The sequence below is a fragment of the Cercospora kikuchii genome (genome assembly GCF_019650295.1).
Source record: "Cercospora kikuchii DNA, contig_00001, whole genome shotgun sequence".
NCBI classification, from domain to species: domain Eukaryota; kingdom Fungi; phylum Ascomycota; class Dothideomycetes; order Mycosphaerellales; family Mycosphaerellaceae; genus Cercospora; species Cercospora kikuchii.
The window spans coordinates 2,297,165-2,309,329 of record NW_025408582.1 but is presented as its reverse complement, the minus strand read 5'-3'; the positions used below and the strand labels follow the sequence as shown (position 1 = coordinate 2,309,329).

Here is a 12,165-nt window from a genome sequence, read left to right as displayed (position 1 = left end):
GAGGTACATGAATGAAGCTGAGCCATCTGCATGGAGCAAAGTCCCTTTTACAATCGGCGGCTCAATGTGCTGGGTCGGCAATGCGAAAAGTATTAGGCGACTTTCATTCATGGTGGCTCCCTGAAGTGTGCTGGACGACAACGCTGTGAACAGTAGTGGCGCAATGAAGACTGCTGACGAGCTAACGAGGTGGCTGTATGCTTCGCCACATACGAGCAGTCTCGCCTCATGTCGTGTAACCCGGGAAAGAGGCGCAGTGTCTAGGAAGACATCATGTGGTAGTGATGGTATCTCGGTTCCTTTGGCTCCACGGGCATGCCACATATGTGCTAACGAACAGCGATACAATGTTAGAAGTGCCTGTGAGGGGTCGGTGATAATCACCTCCTCTCCTCTGCCCTGGCCAGTGCCCAGTTCTTCAACCACATCCTTGCAGCATCAAGATCTCCGCCCTCAGCCTCAAGTGCACCTAGGCACCATTCGAAACTATATCCGCCCTTACCAGTCGGGCCGCCATCCTCGGCGGCCAGCATCTCGGCGAGATTTCTCTTCTTCTGGCTGCTGGGCTCTACGCAGAAATGCAAAGGCGTTCTGGCCTCTCCACTTTCCGTAAGACCAGCAAGAAAAGGCTTGATCATTGGCAGAGCATCTTTCGTCGTGATATTCGTGCTGAGCTCGAGGTTCTTTCGTCCGGTCTTGCAATACTCGTTCTTGCAATGAGCTTTCCCGCAGCCCGTCAGGATTTGTTGAAGGTATCGGCGTTCGATACGTCGGCGTAGAGCTTTATTCTCCGGGTCATGGAGACTGACATAGAGAGGCCCAAAGCAGACGCTGCACAGACCAACATCATTGCCAGGACCTTGTCCCATCCGTGTGCCGGCTCGAGTATCGCCGTTCTTTGAGCAAGTGTCGAGTGTACGACCACAGTAGATGTTCCGGCATGGAACTGGAACGTGGCGATTGAAACGATCAAGGTCATGGTTCTTGAGATGAGTCTCCATATCGCGAAGACGGACGATCTTCTGGCACAGGTGACACTCCGTCGTTCGTGCACCATCGGCAAGCTCGTGCACCGTCATCCCAGAGAGCAAAGCCTCTGCGTTTGGCACATCTGGGTCACCCTCTTGAGGTACCTCAAGATGGCAGAAGCGGCATAGTATAGGTTTACCTGGGCATGTCGTGGTTCGATGTCGGGCCAGAGCAGGCAAATTATGGAACGTTTCCGCTGTGCTGCAATCACTGCATCGTAATACCTCGGTTGGATGTGTGATCGTATCGTGCTGCTTCCGCGACGACTGGCTATTGCCAAAGGAATCATCGTGTGAACAATGCCAGTGCTGCTCATACTCGGGAGAGCGCTTCTGGAAGACCTGACCACAACGTTTCGGACAAAGAATGTTATTGCGCAGGCAGAAATTCTCGTGCAGAACTAGTCGTGCTTGAGGTACCCACTGTAGACAGTTCTTGCATCGTACATCTCCTTCGTTCGGCGGTGCCTCTTCGCTTTCCTCTGTCAAATCAATCACGTTGGCGGGGCCATCTGCATGTTTGACACGAAGTGTGAAGTGGCGAGGCTCTGTGGCGGCTTCTGCGTGTCCGTTGCTCTGACTTCCCAGTGCGAATGCCCACACTGATACTTGCAATGCTTCGGCGTGCTCCAGCTCTGCATTGGTCGGCTCCAGTCGAATCCGCTTTCTCGGTCTTGTGTCAAGATCGGCGAAAACAAATTCGTCGATGCGCGGCTTCGATCTTTGAGTTGGAGAGAATGGATTGATCAGGATATTGACATCCTCCTGGTCGTCCTCGGCCACGAGCTCGAATTCTAACGCTTGACATCGGTTCCATGATGGTAACTGATAGTCAACATACTCTCCCGGCAGGACCTGTCCATGCTGTTCTTTGAAAAGATCCAACTCCCCACCTGGAGAGCTGCCGTGTTCCGTGCCTGGTTGTTTCGCCATCTTCGCTGCTATACGCTTCATCGTTTCTCGAGCCTGCTCTTCATTCAACGCCTCTATGTCCACCTCTAGATCCGTATCGACCACGCAAATGCCATCCACGTCCGGCTTGAAGCCGTCAACCAGAAATCTGTATTCCTCCTTCTTTCCGCCGGTTCCCCGACCGCCCGGGACGATCAGAACTTCGCCATTCGTCATGGTTGTATAGTTTGTTCTAAGGTGCTGCTCCAACAACGCCTTCCAGTCCTCAGGATCGTATCCAGGTTCTAGAGGTCGCAACTTCACGAATGTGCCTTTGGGCAGATGTCGTGCGTGGATCGTGACCGTGGGCCGCGAAGCGCCGCTTTGTCCCATATCCTCCACCCCATCGATTTCCATCTCCTCGCCATGCTTGGTCTCCGTCACAGGAATGCCTAGCGTCTCATGAAGAAACGGACTAAGAACGACATGTCCTTCCTCGGCAGAGAACTCGCGAATGCCAGCATACACGGCACGATCATTCTCGGGATTCACAAGTCGAAACGTCAGCGGATATGGAAGTTGTTGGCGTTGGTCCTGATATTGGGACTCGGCCTGCCGATAAGCCGAATAAGTTGACGAGTTGTATGGGTCATACTGTGGGAGATCTCGTCGCGCATTTTCTGCTGCAGCATTCGATGAGGCACTCAGTAGCTGCTCAAGCGCCGATGGTGGTAGCAGTATCTTGTCGCCAGACAACTTCTGCCCAGAAACCGGCGCCGAAACCGTGTACTGTCCAGTCCACTTCAGTGAAGGTATCGGAGACTCGGTCATCGTGGCGTTGTGGTGTTGCTTTCGAGTCGTGAGGCCATAAACTGATCAGCTCGCGGGGACGCGCTTCTATACAGATTATCAGCACACGTGAACGATGTGAATGGCGAAAATATGAAATACTGACCTGCAGAGGCAAATGTTCTGGAAGGCACCAGGATGACATATGCAATCCAGTCGCGCCAAGCTTTTCGGCTGTCGGCGGCGCGCAGAAGCGCGAGACCGCTCGACACGTACACAATCTGTCGTCGACACGAGAAGTGCTGCACATTGCGCAAGACTCCGTTGCATGGTCCCAAAATCTACATCAACGCGCAGCTGATCAGCTACTTTTCTGCTCACCCGTGAAATGTCACCGCCCGCAGATGGGGACTTGGGCGGTAGGCCACATTTCCAGACGACAAGACATGCGCGAAGCGTACCCACGACATACAATCGCCGAATGAGACTGGGCGACTGTCCAGGTGAGACGATTGTCACGGACTGACGCAGAACCTGACGCGAATTGCGGTCTGCAATAAGCGCCAGCTGGTACATGTTGCTCCACAACACAAGCAGTGGTTCAAGAACGCCAAAATCACTGATGGTCCGCCAACACGAACGCGTCACCAGGTGGATGTCATATCGAGAGCACAGCATTTCCTCTTGATCGGTCGCTCTCTACAGCCATCTTCGGGGTCGGACAGTGCAAGGCGCCTTATTCAGACTGCTGTTCGCTGTTCGTAATCGGTTCAGACAGTGCCTCATCTATCTCATCGTCACCATAGCATAGCCTGGACGAACGTTGATCACGGAAAGTGTTCCGCAGCCAGGCGCTATGGATTGCTTTGGGCTGTTCCACAGAAGACCCGGTCGATTGAGGCAATGCTCACCATGATCCATTTCGCGCGCGTCTGTAGATCATGCCCACTCGCAAACCACGAGGATCGTCTGCTACGACCACGAGCCGGGGCACGAGATCGCGCGAAAGCGTGTTTTCTGGACGCGTGTGTGCACCGAGCGTCGCGTCGACGCGATTCTGGAGCGCGCAGAAGACTTTCGCGCACTTGTATATCTCAACGCCATCGTGCGTGATTGAGAGGTGAGGTCAAAGGTGACTCACACTGTCAACCAGCTCTGAAACACGTAGGAGCTGTTTGAGGTGCGCTGGTTGCATGCCATGCGATGCAACCTCGAAGTTTGCGAGCAAGCCTCGGGTGGCTGCCCAATCATCGTCCAGAAGCCGCTCCTGCTTTGCTACGCGCTCTTCACCCGCCGAGCTCCAACCTCTTCCTTTCGCTAACCGCCCACGCCCACAACAAACCCCATCGGTGGAGCTGTGCAGACCGTTGCGTTGTCCTCGACGGGGCATGTGGAAATGTTTCATCTTGCTAACCGCTCTCTCCAGCGTTTGCTTGTGAGCCAAAGTTAGCAACAGCCTCGATGCAGCCAGTCGTCTTCGTTCCTTCAAGACAGCCATGATGATATCTGGATGTGCCGCTCAGCAGACCGCTTTCCTGTGAAACCAAGACCGATCCGAACGAGGGCTCGACCCGTTTCACAGACCTCGATCCAGCAATGAGGCCACTGCCGGATCGGCCAAGACGCGAGAATGGTCCACAGGTAGTATGCTAGGCGGAAGCACGGATGTACGCTACACTGCTTTCAAGGTTCGTTTCATGCTCGCGAATGACGCTACGCATCTGCAGAGCATGCTTGTGCCCGTACTACTCGGTATGGATGGATCTCAGCGCGCTGGCCTCGCATATAGGAATTGGCTTACCCGCGCGCCTTCTTTCTCTCTTTCTCCGACAGGAATCACCAACTGTTCGACTGCGCTGCTGAAGCTTGTGACGAGCTCGACGAGTCTCCTTGTCTTTCTCTTTCCTTTGTGCGACTTTGTTATTGGCATTCGTTCGGAGCTGGTCTCCTACCCATGCTAGTCTACCTAATTACTATCTAATAGCATACGCTGATACGGCGTCTCAAACGCGGCTCTGGAAGCCCGCTACGATCAAAATGGATTTTCGACACGTTACGCCTCCTTCAGAAATACAGATCTGTGGCTACGATGACTTGCCCTGCCCCGGTGGCAGTGCTAGCACCGATGGCACATATTTCCCACAAGATTGGTCTCCACAGACGACCTTGACAGCAGCCACCACACCACCTCGATCACCTGGGATCATTCGCGAAAATGGGTCAAGACTACTTCCAAAGCCGAGATACCAAGACCAGGTCATTGAGCCCAGCTACAGCCGTTCCTCGGCATTTTATTCACATCACCGAACATCTTCCTTACCAGTCAACCCTTATGGCCACCAATTTGGCCCGGCTTTGCCACACCCCTCTGTGGATCGGAGATCGACCAGTCCATATGCTCATGCGAGAACCGTCTCTGTATCTCCACAACCGACATCGTTGTCCAATCCTCTCGGCATTAGCCGGCCTTCTATGAGCAACATGCGATCCGCTTCATCATCACACATTTCCAATGTCCGATCGCATTCACGGAACATGTCATCTAGCAGTATCGACGCGGCAATGCTTAGCAGATATGGCTACCCGACTTATCGTCAAAGTCCAAATGCGCAGCCATTGCCCGTCTCTCTGCCTGCCTCAAGACCACCGACTGCAATGAGCTTCCTCGCTCCCATCATTGCGCCGAATGGACAGATGCAGTCTTATCCCAACCAACGCCGAACAGCGAGTCCGCCTGCGAGGCCTTCCCGGCTATCTGTCGAAGCAGAGGTGCCTGTTCCATCTGATGTTCCCAGCCCTACCTCCACTGTCCTGGACTACCTGACCGAACCTAATCCGGCTCCATCACTCATCAAGAAAATCACCAAAGCCGACACGAATCAAGTCAATCATTTCTGGTTCGATATCCGAAATGTCAGGCCATGGACCGACTTCACCGTCGACACGATCTCGTCTATCCCCGGTCTTCTCGATCTCCTTAAGATTGATGTGTCCATGAGAGCTCTGCCCAAACCAGGGCAAGTCAACCTCTCCCCAGAGACACCGGCTCAACTTGCTGAGCTCTGCGCCATGCACCACGCCGTCAAAGTTAACGCTGCTCTTAAAGTAGCGCAGGGTGACAAGCACATCGCCATGCGAGCTCTACGATCAGGTCTAGGTGCCCGTCAACAACCCGAGTTCGTCGCCAACTACCAGTCTGATGGCGAGAAGACGATATATGGAGACGGCCGAGGCCGTGTCGTCGGTATTGTCAAGTCCTACGATCAGTGGAATTCTGGCTACCGCAACGGCTCGCCCATCGACAAGATCAAGTACCTCGAGCATTTGTCACATCTTCATCGCTTCATGCGCGAACACGGCACACGATACGGATTCATTATGACGGAGATTGAACTCGTCTGCGTTCGAGCCGGCGGCCCTCCCGCCTCATCCACCACAGACATCGACAACAACTCCAACCCAAACATTCCTCTATTCGGTTACCTCGAGATTGGCCCCTCAGTACAGATCTCCGCTTCCGCTTCTCCCAATCCAAACATCAATGGCTCCGCGCTCCCATTGACCATGACTGCGGATCTCGCTCTCTGGTATCTGCATATGCTGGCGAAAGAGCAACCTTTTCCGGGGCAGTTCAATTGGAAGTTGGAGGTCGGAGGACCGACTGCGTTGACGAGGAGACATCATTTGCCGAGAGATGATTGGATGCCCAAGGTTAATCAGCAGGACAAGAGGGTCAGTAAGAGAATCAGAGGCTGGACCTGGCCGGATGAGCCGTTGCATAAGCGGGAGTGTGGAAATGGCAGGGCACGAGGGAGGCGGTAGGGTTTGTTCTCGAGATTGGCTACACGAAGGGATCGTAATGGGGTGGCTAGGGTCCCTGCATTTGATAGAGATGGGAGGACGACAATATCATGTTATGCTCGAGAAGAGAAATCACGAAACATGCTGTACATATGCATATCGCCATGTGTGGCACTGCAAAGATTTCATTTGCAAACGACTACATAGCCCTCAAGCATAGCGTTGGCGCAAGTTGACTCATACTTGTCACCAGTCTTGCACCAATGCCTTCACTACTATTCTCCAAGACTACAACTTAAACTTCAGCAGATTCCCAATCATCTCCCTCCCAGTAACGACCGTCGTCCTCCACAGAGTCGGGAAATCCAAGGTACTGCTGAACGTATCCGCATACCCAAAGCCCAACATTGGTGGAATCCAACCTCTCGCATACTCAAGCGCAAAACACGACGAGTCCATCTTATACTGCTTGACTTCACCTCTGCGAAGATGGTGCACACTTCCAGGTGGGTAGACTTCAGCTTCGAAGGGCTTGTTAGAAGGGTCGTAGGCGAGTTGAGTTCCGGTGAGAATGTGGAAGTAGTCGTCTGCTGTGTGGCGGCCTGTGTGGCCTTCGGTTCCGATTGAAGTGCCGAAGATGATGAGGTATTCGGTTATGCCTGGGAAATATGACCGCAATTAGCTACCAAAATCATGATGCGTACTTCAAGGTTTTTATGGGATAACTCACTGGCGTGGATAATGTACATTGCCCCCATGGCTCCACCGGCATTATTGAAAATCCATTCTTGTTCGAGATTCAAGTGTGATTTCACGCTTTCGATTGCAGATAATTGGCTAATAATGCTGGTGACGATGCCTTCGGTGTTGTTGCCGTGTTCGGAAATTGCTTCTTGGGCAATGGCATGGAGTTGTGGTGGGTTGAAGATGTAAAACTTTTCGAGTTGAGAATCGAGGAGGAAGTAGATGCCTGAAAAGATTGCCAACAGAAGGACTGTGACGGAGAGTGTGGCTTGAGAAGGCATCTTGAAGAAATGCTCTTTCAAGTGCGGTTGTTGTTTTGAAACAGTTCTTGTAGTGGTTGTTTGGACTTGGCGAAAGTTTGCGGGCGTCGGTCAATGTTGGTGTGAATGAGTGACTGAAAGGCAAGGTGATGGCAGCAGATCACCTCATCATGCGTAGGACTCGTTTGATGGCGTCGCGATGTTGTTGTGGTGTCTGAGACATTCTGCTTTTGATGACCTTTGCCTTCGTTGAGATTTGGCCCCCGTATCGTACGAGGTCCAAGTCGTTCCTTCGGAACGGGCCCCTGCCAAGTCCGGTGATTTCCAATGGCCAAAACAACTTGCACAGTTCGCTCCTGCGGAAAGCCATGTAACATATTTGTACATACATGTATGCATCGTCCTCTCGCGGTACCCATCAGGAAACTTCACCTTGCAACAGCTGGGCCGCACAAAGTGCACTCAAATGCAGTGTACACTTTGAAGACACTGCGTAATGTTGGCAAGTCCGCCAAGATGTCAACATCGAAGCTGCCACGAAACACAAGCAGAGATGCTCGATCGTTTTTTTCCAGCACATCGATCGCATTAAGTTGACATAGACCAGCAGTATAACGAGCTACGAAGGGCAGGTCCCATGGGGGCACACCCAGTCAATAGAGTTGTAGCCAAGGATGCTTCAATAACTCCGATGCTGAAAGTCGCTCGCGCGGATCCCACCTCAGCATACTGCGCAGGAAATCAAAGAAGAGCGGCATATCCATCGTCATCTCCACTCGATCTTCCAGTTCCATACGCTCTATCTTGCCGTGCCTCCAATGACCTGAGAGAACCTGTCAGCCACGCCAGACTCTGCAGTTTCAGTCGCAGCGACAACCACTCACCATTACTGTCGAAGTACTCATCTCGTCGACCACAGCGCCGAAGAAATCCTTCGGCTGGAGGACCCAGTTAGCGCAACATCAGTTCAAGTGAAGTCTTTTGAGATTGCTCTCCAAAAAGTCGTTCTCCCAGAACAAGTTCCCATATCTACAAGCACACCCTAATCGTTAGCAGCTTTCTACACGCAAAAGAACTTGACGATAGACTGACCAAAACACCCAAGCTCCATATATCGATCTTTGAATCCCAACTCGCGCCCAGCATGACTTCCGGTGCTCGATACGGCAGTGCCTGCACCAAGCCTTCATGTGGCGGCTTCCCAAGTTTTGCGGATCCTAAATCGCAGAGAATGGGAAAAGTGAGCTCGTCTTGTACCATTTCGTGAGATGTGTAGACTTGCGCGCCATCAGCGTTTGTTCTGATCGTGCTCGGATTCTCGGCCTCAGCAGCAGAAACGAAGGCGTCAAGTATTTCCTTTTCGTTGTCAGGAAGTGTGAGCTGGATATTGTCTAGCTTGAGATCTATTCGCAAAGTATTAGCAAGTCAACCAAGGCTATCGCGCTCGGGAATGTAAATCTTACCTGTATGCACGACTCCGTTCTCGTGCAAGAAATCTAAGGCATGCAAGAAGTAAATGGTCATCCAGCGTACTTCATCGATGCGAAAGAGATTTCCTGATCTCTTCTTTCTCTGCGATGCGAATTCGAGAAGATTTGGTCCTAGCGGCTCGAAAACCAAGCATTGATGCTTGTTGCCATTCGTACCAGGAATGACGAGGATGTCCTCTGCCCGCCGCACGCAGTATTTGCCTGGATTTTGCGACCCCATGGAGACTCTTCTCAAATGTCCAAAGACCTGCGCTTCTCGAGAGACATGATCGTTAGCGGTCAATATCTTCAGTGTTTTGAATGCATTTCTGCAGGTTATCAATGTCAATGGATGTAATGGCCCTATCAAAACTGGGCACTTAACACACGCTACATCACTACAAAGCCAAGTCGTAGAATGTCGATTCTATCCGAGCTTGACTCGGATCGTGTATGTGTCTCCAAGGATTTCTCCGATTTTGACGGGATAGTATTTGGAGGACTTGTATCCTGACAACGTTTCTTTTTCGATGCAAGTCGGCGAGGATGAGAATCTGCGACGTGGCAGATGAATCCGCAAGCTCGAATGGAAGTTGGCCCCGGAGCTGAAGCTGCGAAGGTTTCGAATTCCCGAAGAAAGCAGTTGCATTTGTCTGATGGAATTGAATGTACTTTGGCAACTGAGACGAGAAGTCGATCATGAGTCTCCATCGCCTGAACTGAATGGAGGGAGGCTAGTCTCAATTTGGCAGTTTGCGAAACATGCCGAATGATCGAGACTGGAGTAGAGTCGCAGAAGCAGCCAAAAGCATTTGTTGCTCGCTGTAATGCTCATCGGAATATTCATATCATCATTAAGTTATGCAAGCCATTTCGTGGCTTATCCGCTAGAATGCCTCTGTCGTACAATAGGGCCGAAACTCAAAAAGACCAATCTGCACCTCTCCTCAAAAGCAGAACTGACTGTCGCAGTTGGCAACGCATGGAATATGCAGCACAAGCATCCCACGCCAAAACAAACCTGCCATTGCCATCAAGGCCGCAAACTCCAAATTTCGTGAGACCTCGAAGTCAAAGAAGCTCAGCATTCCCTTCAGCCCGTCACTCTCCTCACCCACAAGCCTTCTCCATCATCGAAGCCCTCTTTCCGCCTGGCTCTCGCAATTGCGATCCCCATATCTCTCTCCTCCAATTTGATCTCCTCCAACCTGGCCCTCAAACTCTCGAGCTCCTTCTTGGCTGCGCGGACTTCGGAAAACGTAACATCCAATGGGCTTGCACTTTCAATTTTGGCGTTCTCAACAATGGCCTTTTCAATGTTCTTGCGCTGGAAGATAATCTCCTCTTCCTTTGCGAGAAGTCCCTCCAGATGTGTCTTTGGAGTATTTGAAGTTGACATGTCTGGTGGCAAAGGAGGCAGAGTCTTTGAGGCCGAGCCTGGTGTTTCGTCAGTCGTGAAACGTTGTTGGTGCTGGTTGTTGGTAATGCCGTCAGTCTTTAGCCGTGCAATGACGGGGGTGTCAGGATCAGTCGCTGAAGCTTTGCGTGATTGGGGTTTCCACTCTTCCCGCTCTTGTTGTCGTTGAACGGGACGATGGCGGGAGAGAATAGATTGCACTGGAGGGACCTTGTACTTCGCGGGAATTTGGGCAGGTGGTGGACTAGGTGGAGGTGATTCTGGCCGGGTCTGAAAGTTCGGTGCGCCTGTACCGACTGTGCTCCAGCTGAAACGACTCACTGTGGGCTCTTCCTGTAGCCGAGACAGTGGTGGTTGTCGAGCTGGCTGAGACTCGATCGAGCGACCAGTCGAAGGTCGCTCCATTGAAGGACGACTTACAATGTCGAACGAGGGTCGACCGCACATGTCTGATCCCGCATAAGTCGTCCAACTGAAGCGACTGCCAGGGTCGCGACGAAACCGCGCGATCTCGACGATACTCTCGGATTCATTGTCTCGTGAAGGCGGAGGGCTGGGACTTTGTAGTGCTGGAGAATAACTTTCGGTCTGGGAAACGGAACGTGGCGTGGGCTTACGCTTTGTGCTCGACAGCCTGGCCGTTGGGCAAGGCGTGTCAGGTGTTGCATATGAGCGAGTACTGGCTGAGACCTGACTCGGGGCACCTCGGTTTCGATATGCGAAGTCGGCGACTTCAGAGACTTGGTCGTGGTCTTCATATTGGATCGTCCGCCAATCGCTTCCGGGAGGAATGGACTTTTCCATGTCGCTCAGAGCAGATACGGGCGACGCGTCCTTGGAACTCGCACTTTCCCGGTCCGACCAGTTTTTGCGAACTTCGTATCCATCTCGAGTAGATGTTCCGGAGGCATTCCTTGCTTCGGTTGCGCTAGAGCCTCTGCTGAGGCTGTTGTCGCGAGGTCGGCCGATTTTGGACATGTCAAGTTTGGAGGGCTTGTGCAGCATGGACTTGACTTGCTTGAAGAGCAGCATTTTGGACTGTCGTGTCGGCGCGTCATGGTCGACATTGTGAGATGGGCCAGCAGATTGCGGGTGGTGCAGCTTGTGCAGTTTCAACGGCGGCACTTCCGGCATTTTTGAGTCTCTGTAGGTCGTTTGGTAGTCGTCCTCGCTGTAGACGGAGGCAGAGGGAGCGAGAGAAGCACGACCGGGTTCCTCGATCCACGGCCGGTCGTGCATGATGGTGTACTGGGGCATTGTCGGTGCTGCTGACAAGATCACGCGTGTTTCATGTCTATCACGTGGGAGGAGCAAGGGCATGTGCTTGGGGGAGCAATCAATGGACGGCTGCTGATCATAGGGAAGGGCAGAGGCGAGAGAGGGAGGGGAAATGGGGTGTTTGTGTACAGCGAGTGTTGGGCGTCGAGGGACGTGATGCAGCGAACTTGGCAGGCCGCCGTTTGGTGATGGAGCGTGAACAGCACACTACTCCGAGGGACGATGCGAAACGCACTCGCATCGCGCATTCAATGTCGCCGTTCGCCTTCTGGACCGGCGTCCACGACCGGGAGCGTGGTGAGCACGAGCAGTGGAGGGTTTGGCGGCAGCGCGGCAGCAGAGCTTGTCAAATGAGCTCCTGCCCCAGGCACACTTCTGAAACGCGCCTACCACGTGTTTCAGGAATGATCTGACGTGCCTGCCCTGCCAACTGCCAGCTGCAAGCTCCACTCCGGCAGCTCTGGCGTCAGCTTCTCACGCTGCTGCTG

General features: G+C 52.7%; 5 protein-coding genes across 5 annotated transcripts; 1 reads left to right on the top strand and 4 right to left on the bottom strand.

The window, feature by feature from the left end:
* Positions 1-380: 380 nt before the first annotated feature.
* CKM354_000085200 (uncharacterized protein) lies at positions 381-2,750 on the bottom strand (the record flags this gene model as incomplete). Its single annotated transcript, XM_044795958.1, has 1 exon — positions 381-2,750. The coding sequence occupies one exon, from the start codon at positions 2,748-2,750 to the stop codon at positions 381-383; it is 2,370 nt and encodes a 789-aa protein (XP_044651893.1).
* A 1,995-nt stretch (positions 2,751-4,745) lies between these two features.
* CKM354_000085100 (uncharacterized protein) lies at positions 4,746-6,530 on the top strand (the record flags this gene model as incomplete). Its single annotated transcript, XM_044795957.1, has 1 exon — positions 4,746-6,530. The coding sequence occupies one exon, from the start codon at positions 4,746-4,748 to the stop codon at positions 6,528-6,530; it is 1,785 nt and encodes a 594-aa protein (XP_044651892.1).
* A 267-nt stretch (positions 6,531-6,797) lies between these two features.
* On the bottom strand, positions 6,798-7,534 carry CKM354_000085000 (C-8 sterol isomerase ERG2; the record flags this gene model as incomplete). Its single annotated transcript, XM_044795956.1, has 2 exons — positions 6,798-7,168; positions 7,240-7,534. The coding sequence occupies 2 exons, from the start codon at positions 7,532-7,534 to the stop codon at positions 6,798-6,800; spliced, it is 666 nt and encodes a 221-aa protein (XP_044651891.1).
* Positions 7,535-8,166: 632 nt separating this feature from the next.
* CKM354_000084900 (uncharacterized protein) lies at positions 8,167-9,631 on the bottom strand (the record flags this gene model as incomplete). The annotated part of the gene is made up of 7 exons (XM_044795955.1): positions 8,167-8,336; positions 8,398-8,413; positions 8,531-8,542; positions 8,606-8,916; positions 8,977-9,311; positions 9,372-9,409; positions 9,467-9,631. 7 exons carry the CDS (start codon positions 9,629-9,631, stop codon positions 8,167-8,169), a joined length of 1,047 nt encoding a protein of 348 aa, XP_044651890.1.
* Positions 9,632-10,075: 444 nt separating this feature from the next.
* On the bottom strand, positions 10,076-11,719 carry CKM354_000084800 (uncharacterized protein; the record flags this gene model as incomplete). Its single annotated transcript, XM_044795954.1, has 1 exon — positions 10,076-11,719. The coding sequence occupies one exon, from the start codon at positions 11,717-11,719 to the stop codon at positions 10,076-10,078; it is 1,644 nt and encodes a 547-aa protein (XP_044651889.1).
* Between the last annotated feature and the right edge of the window lie 446 nt (positions 11,720-12,165).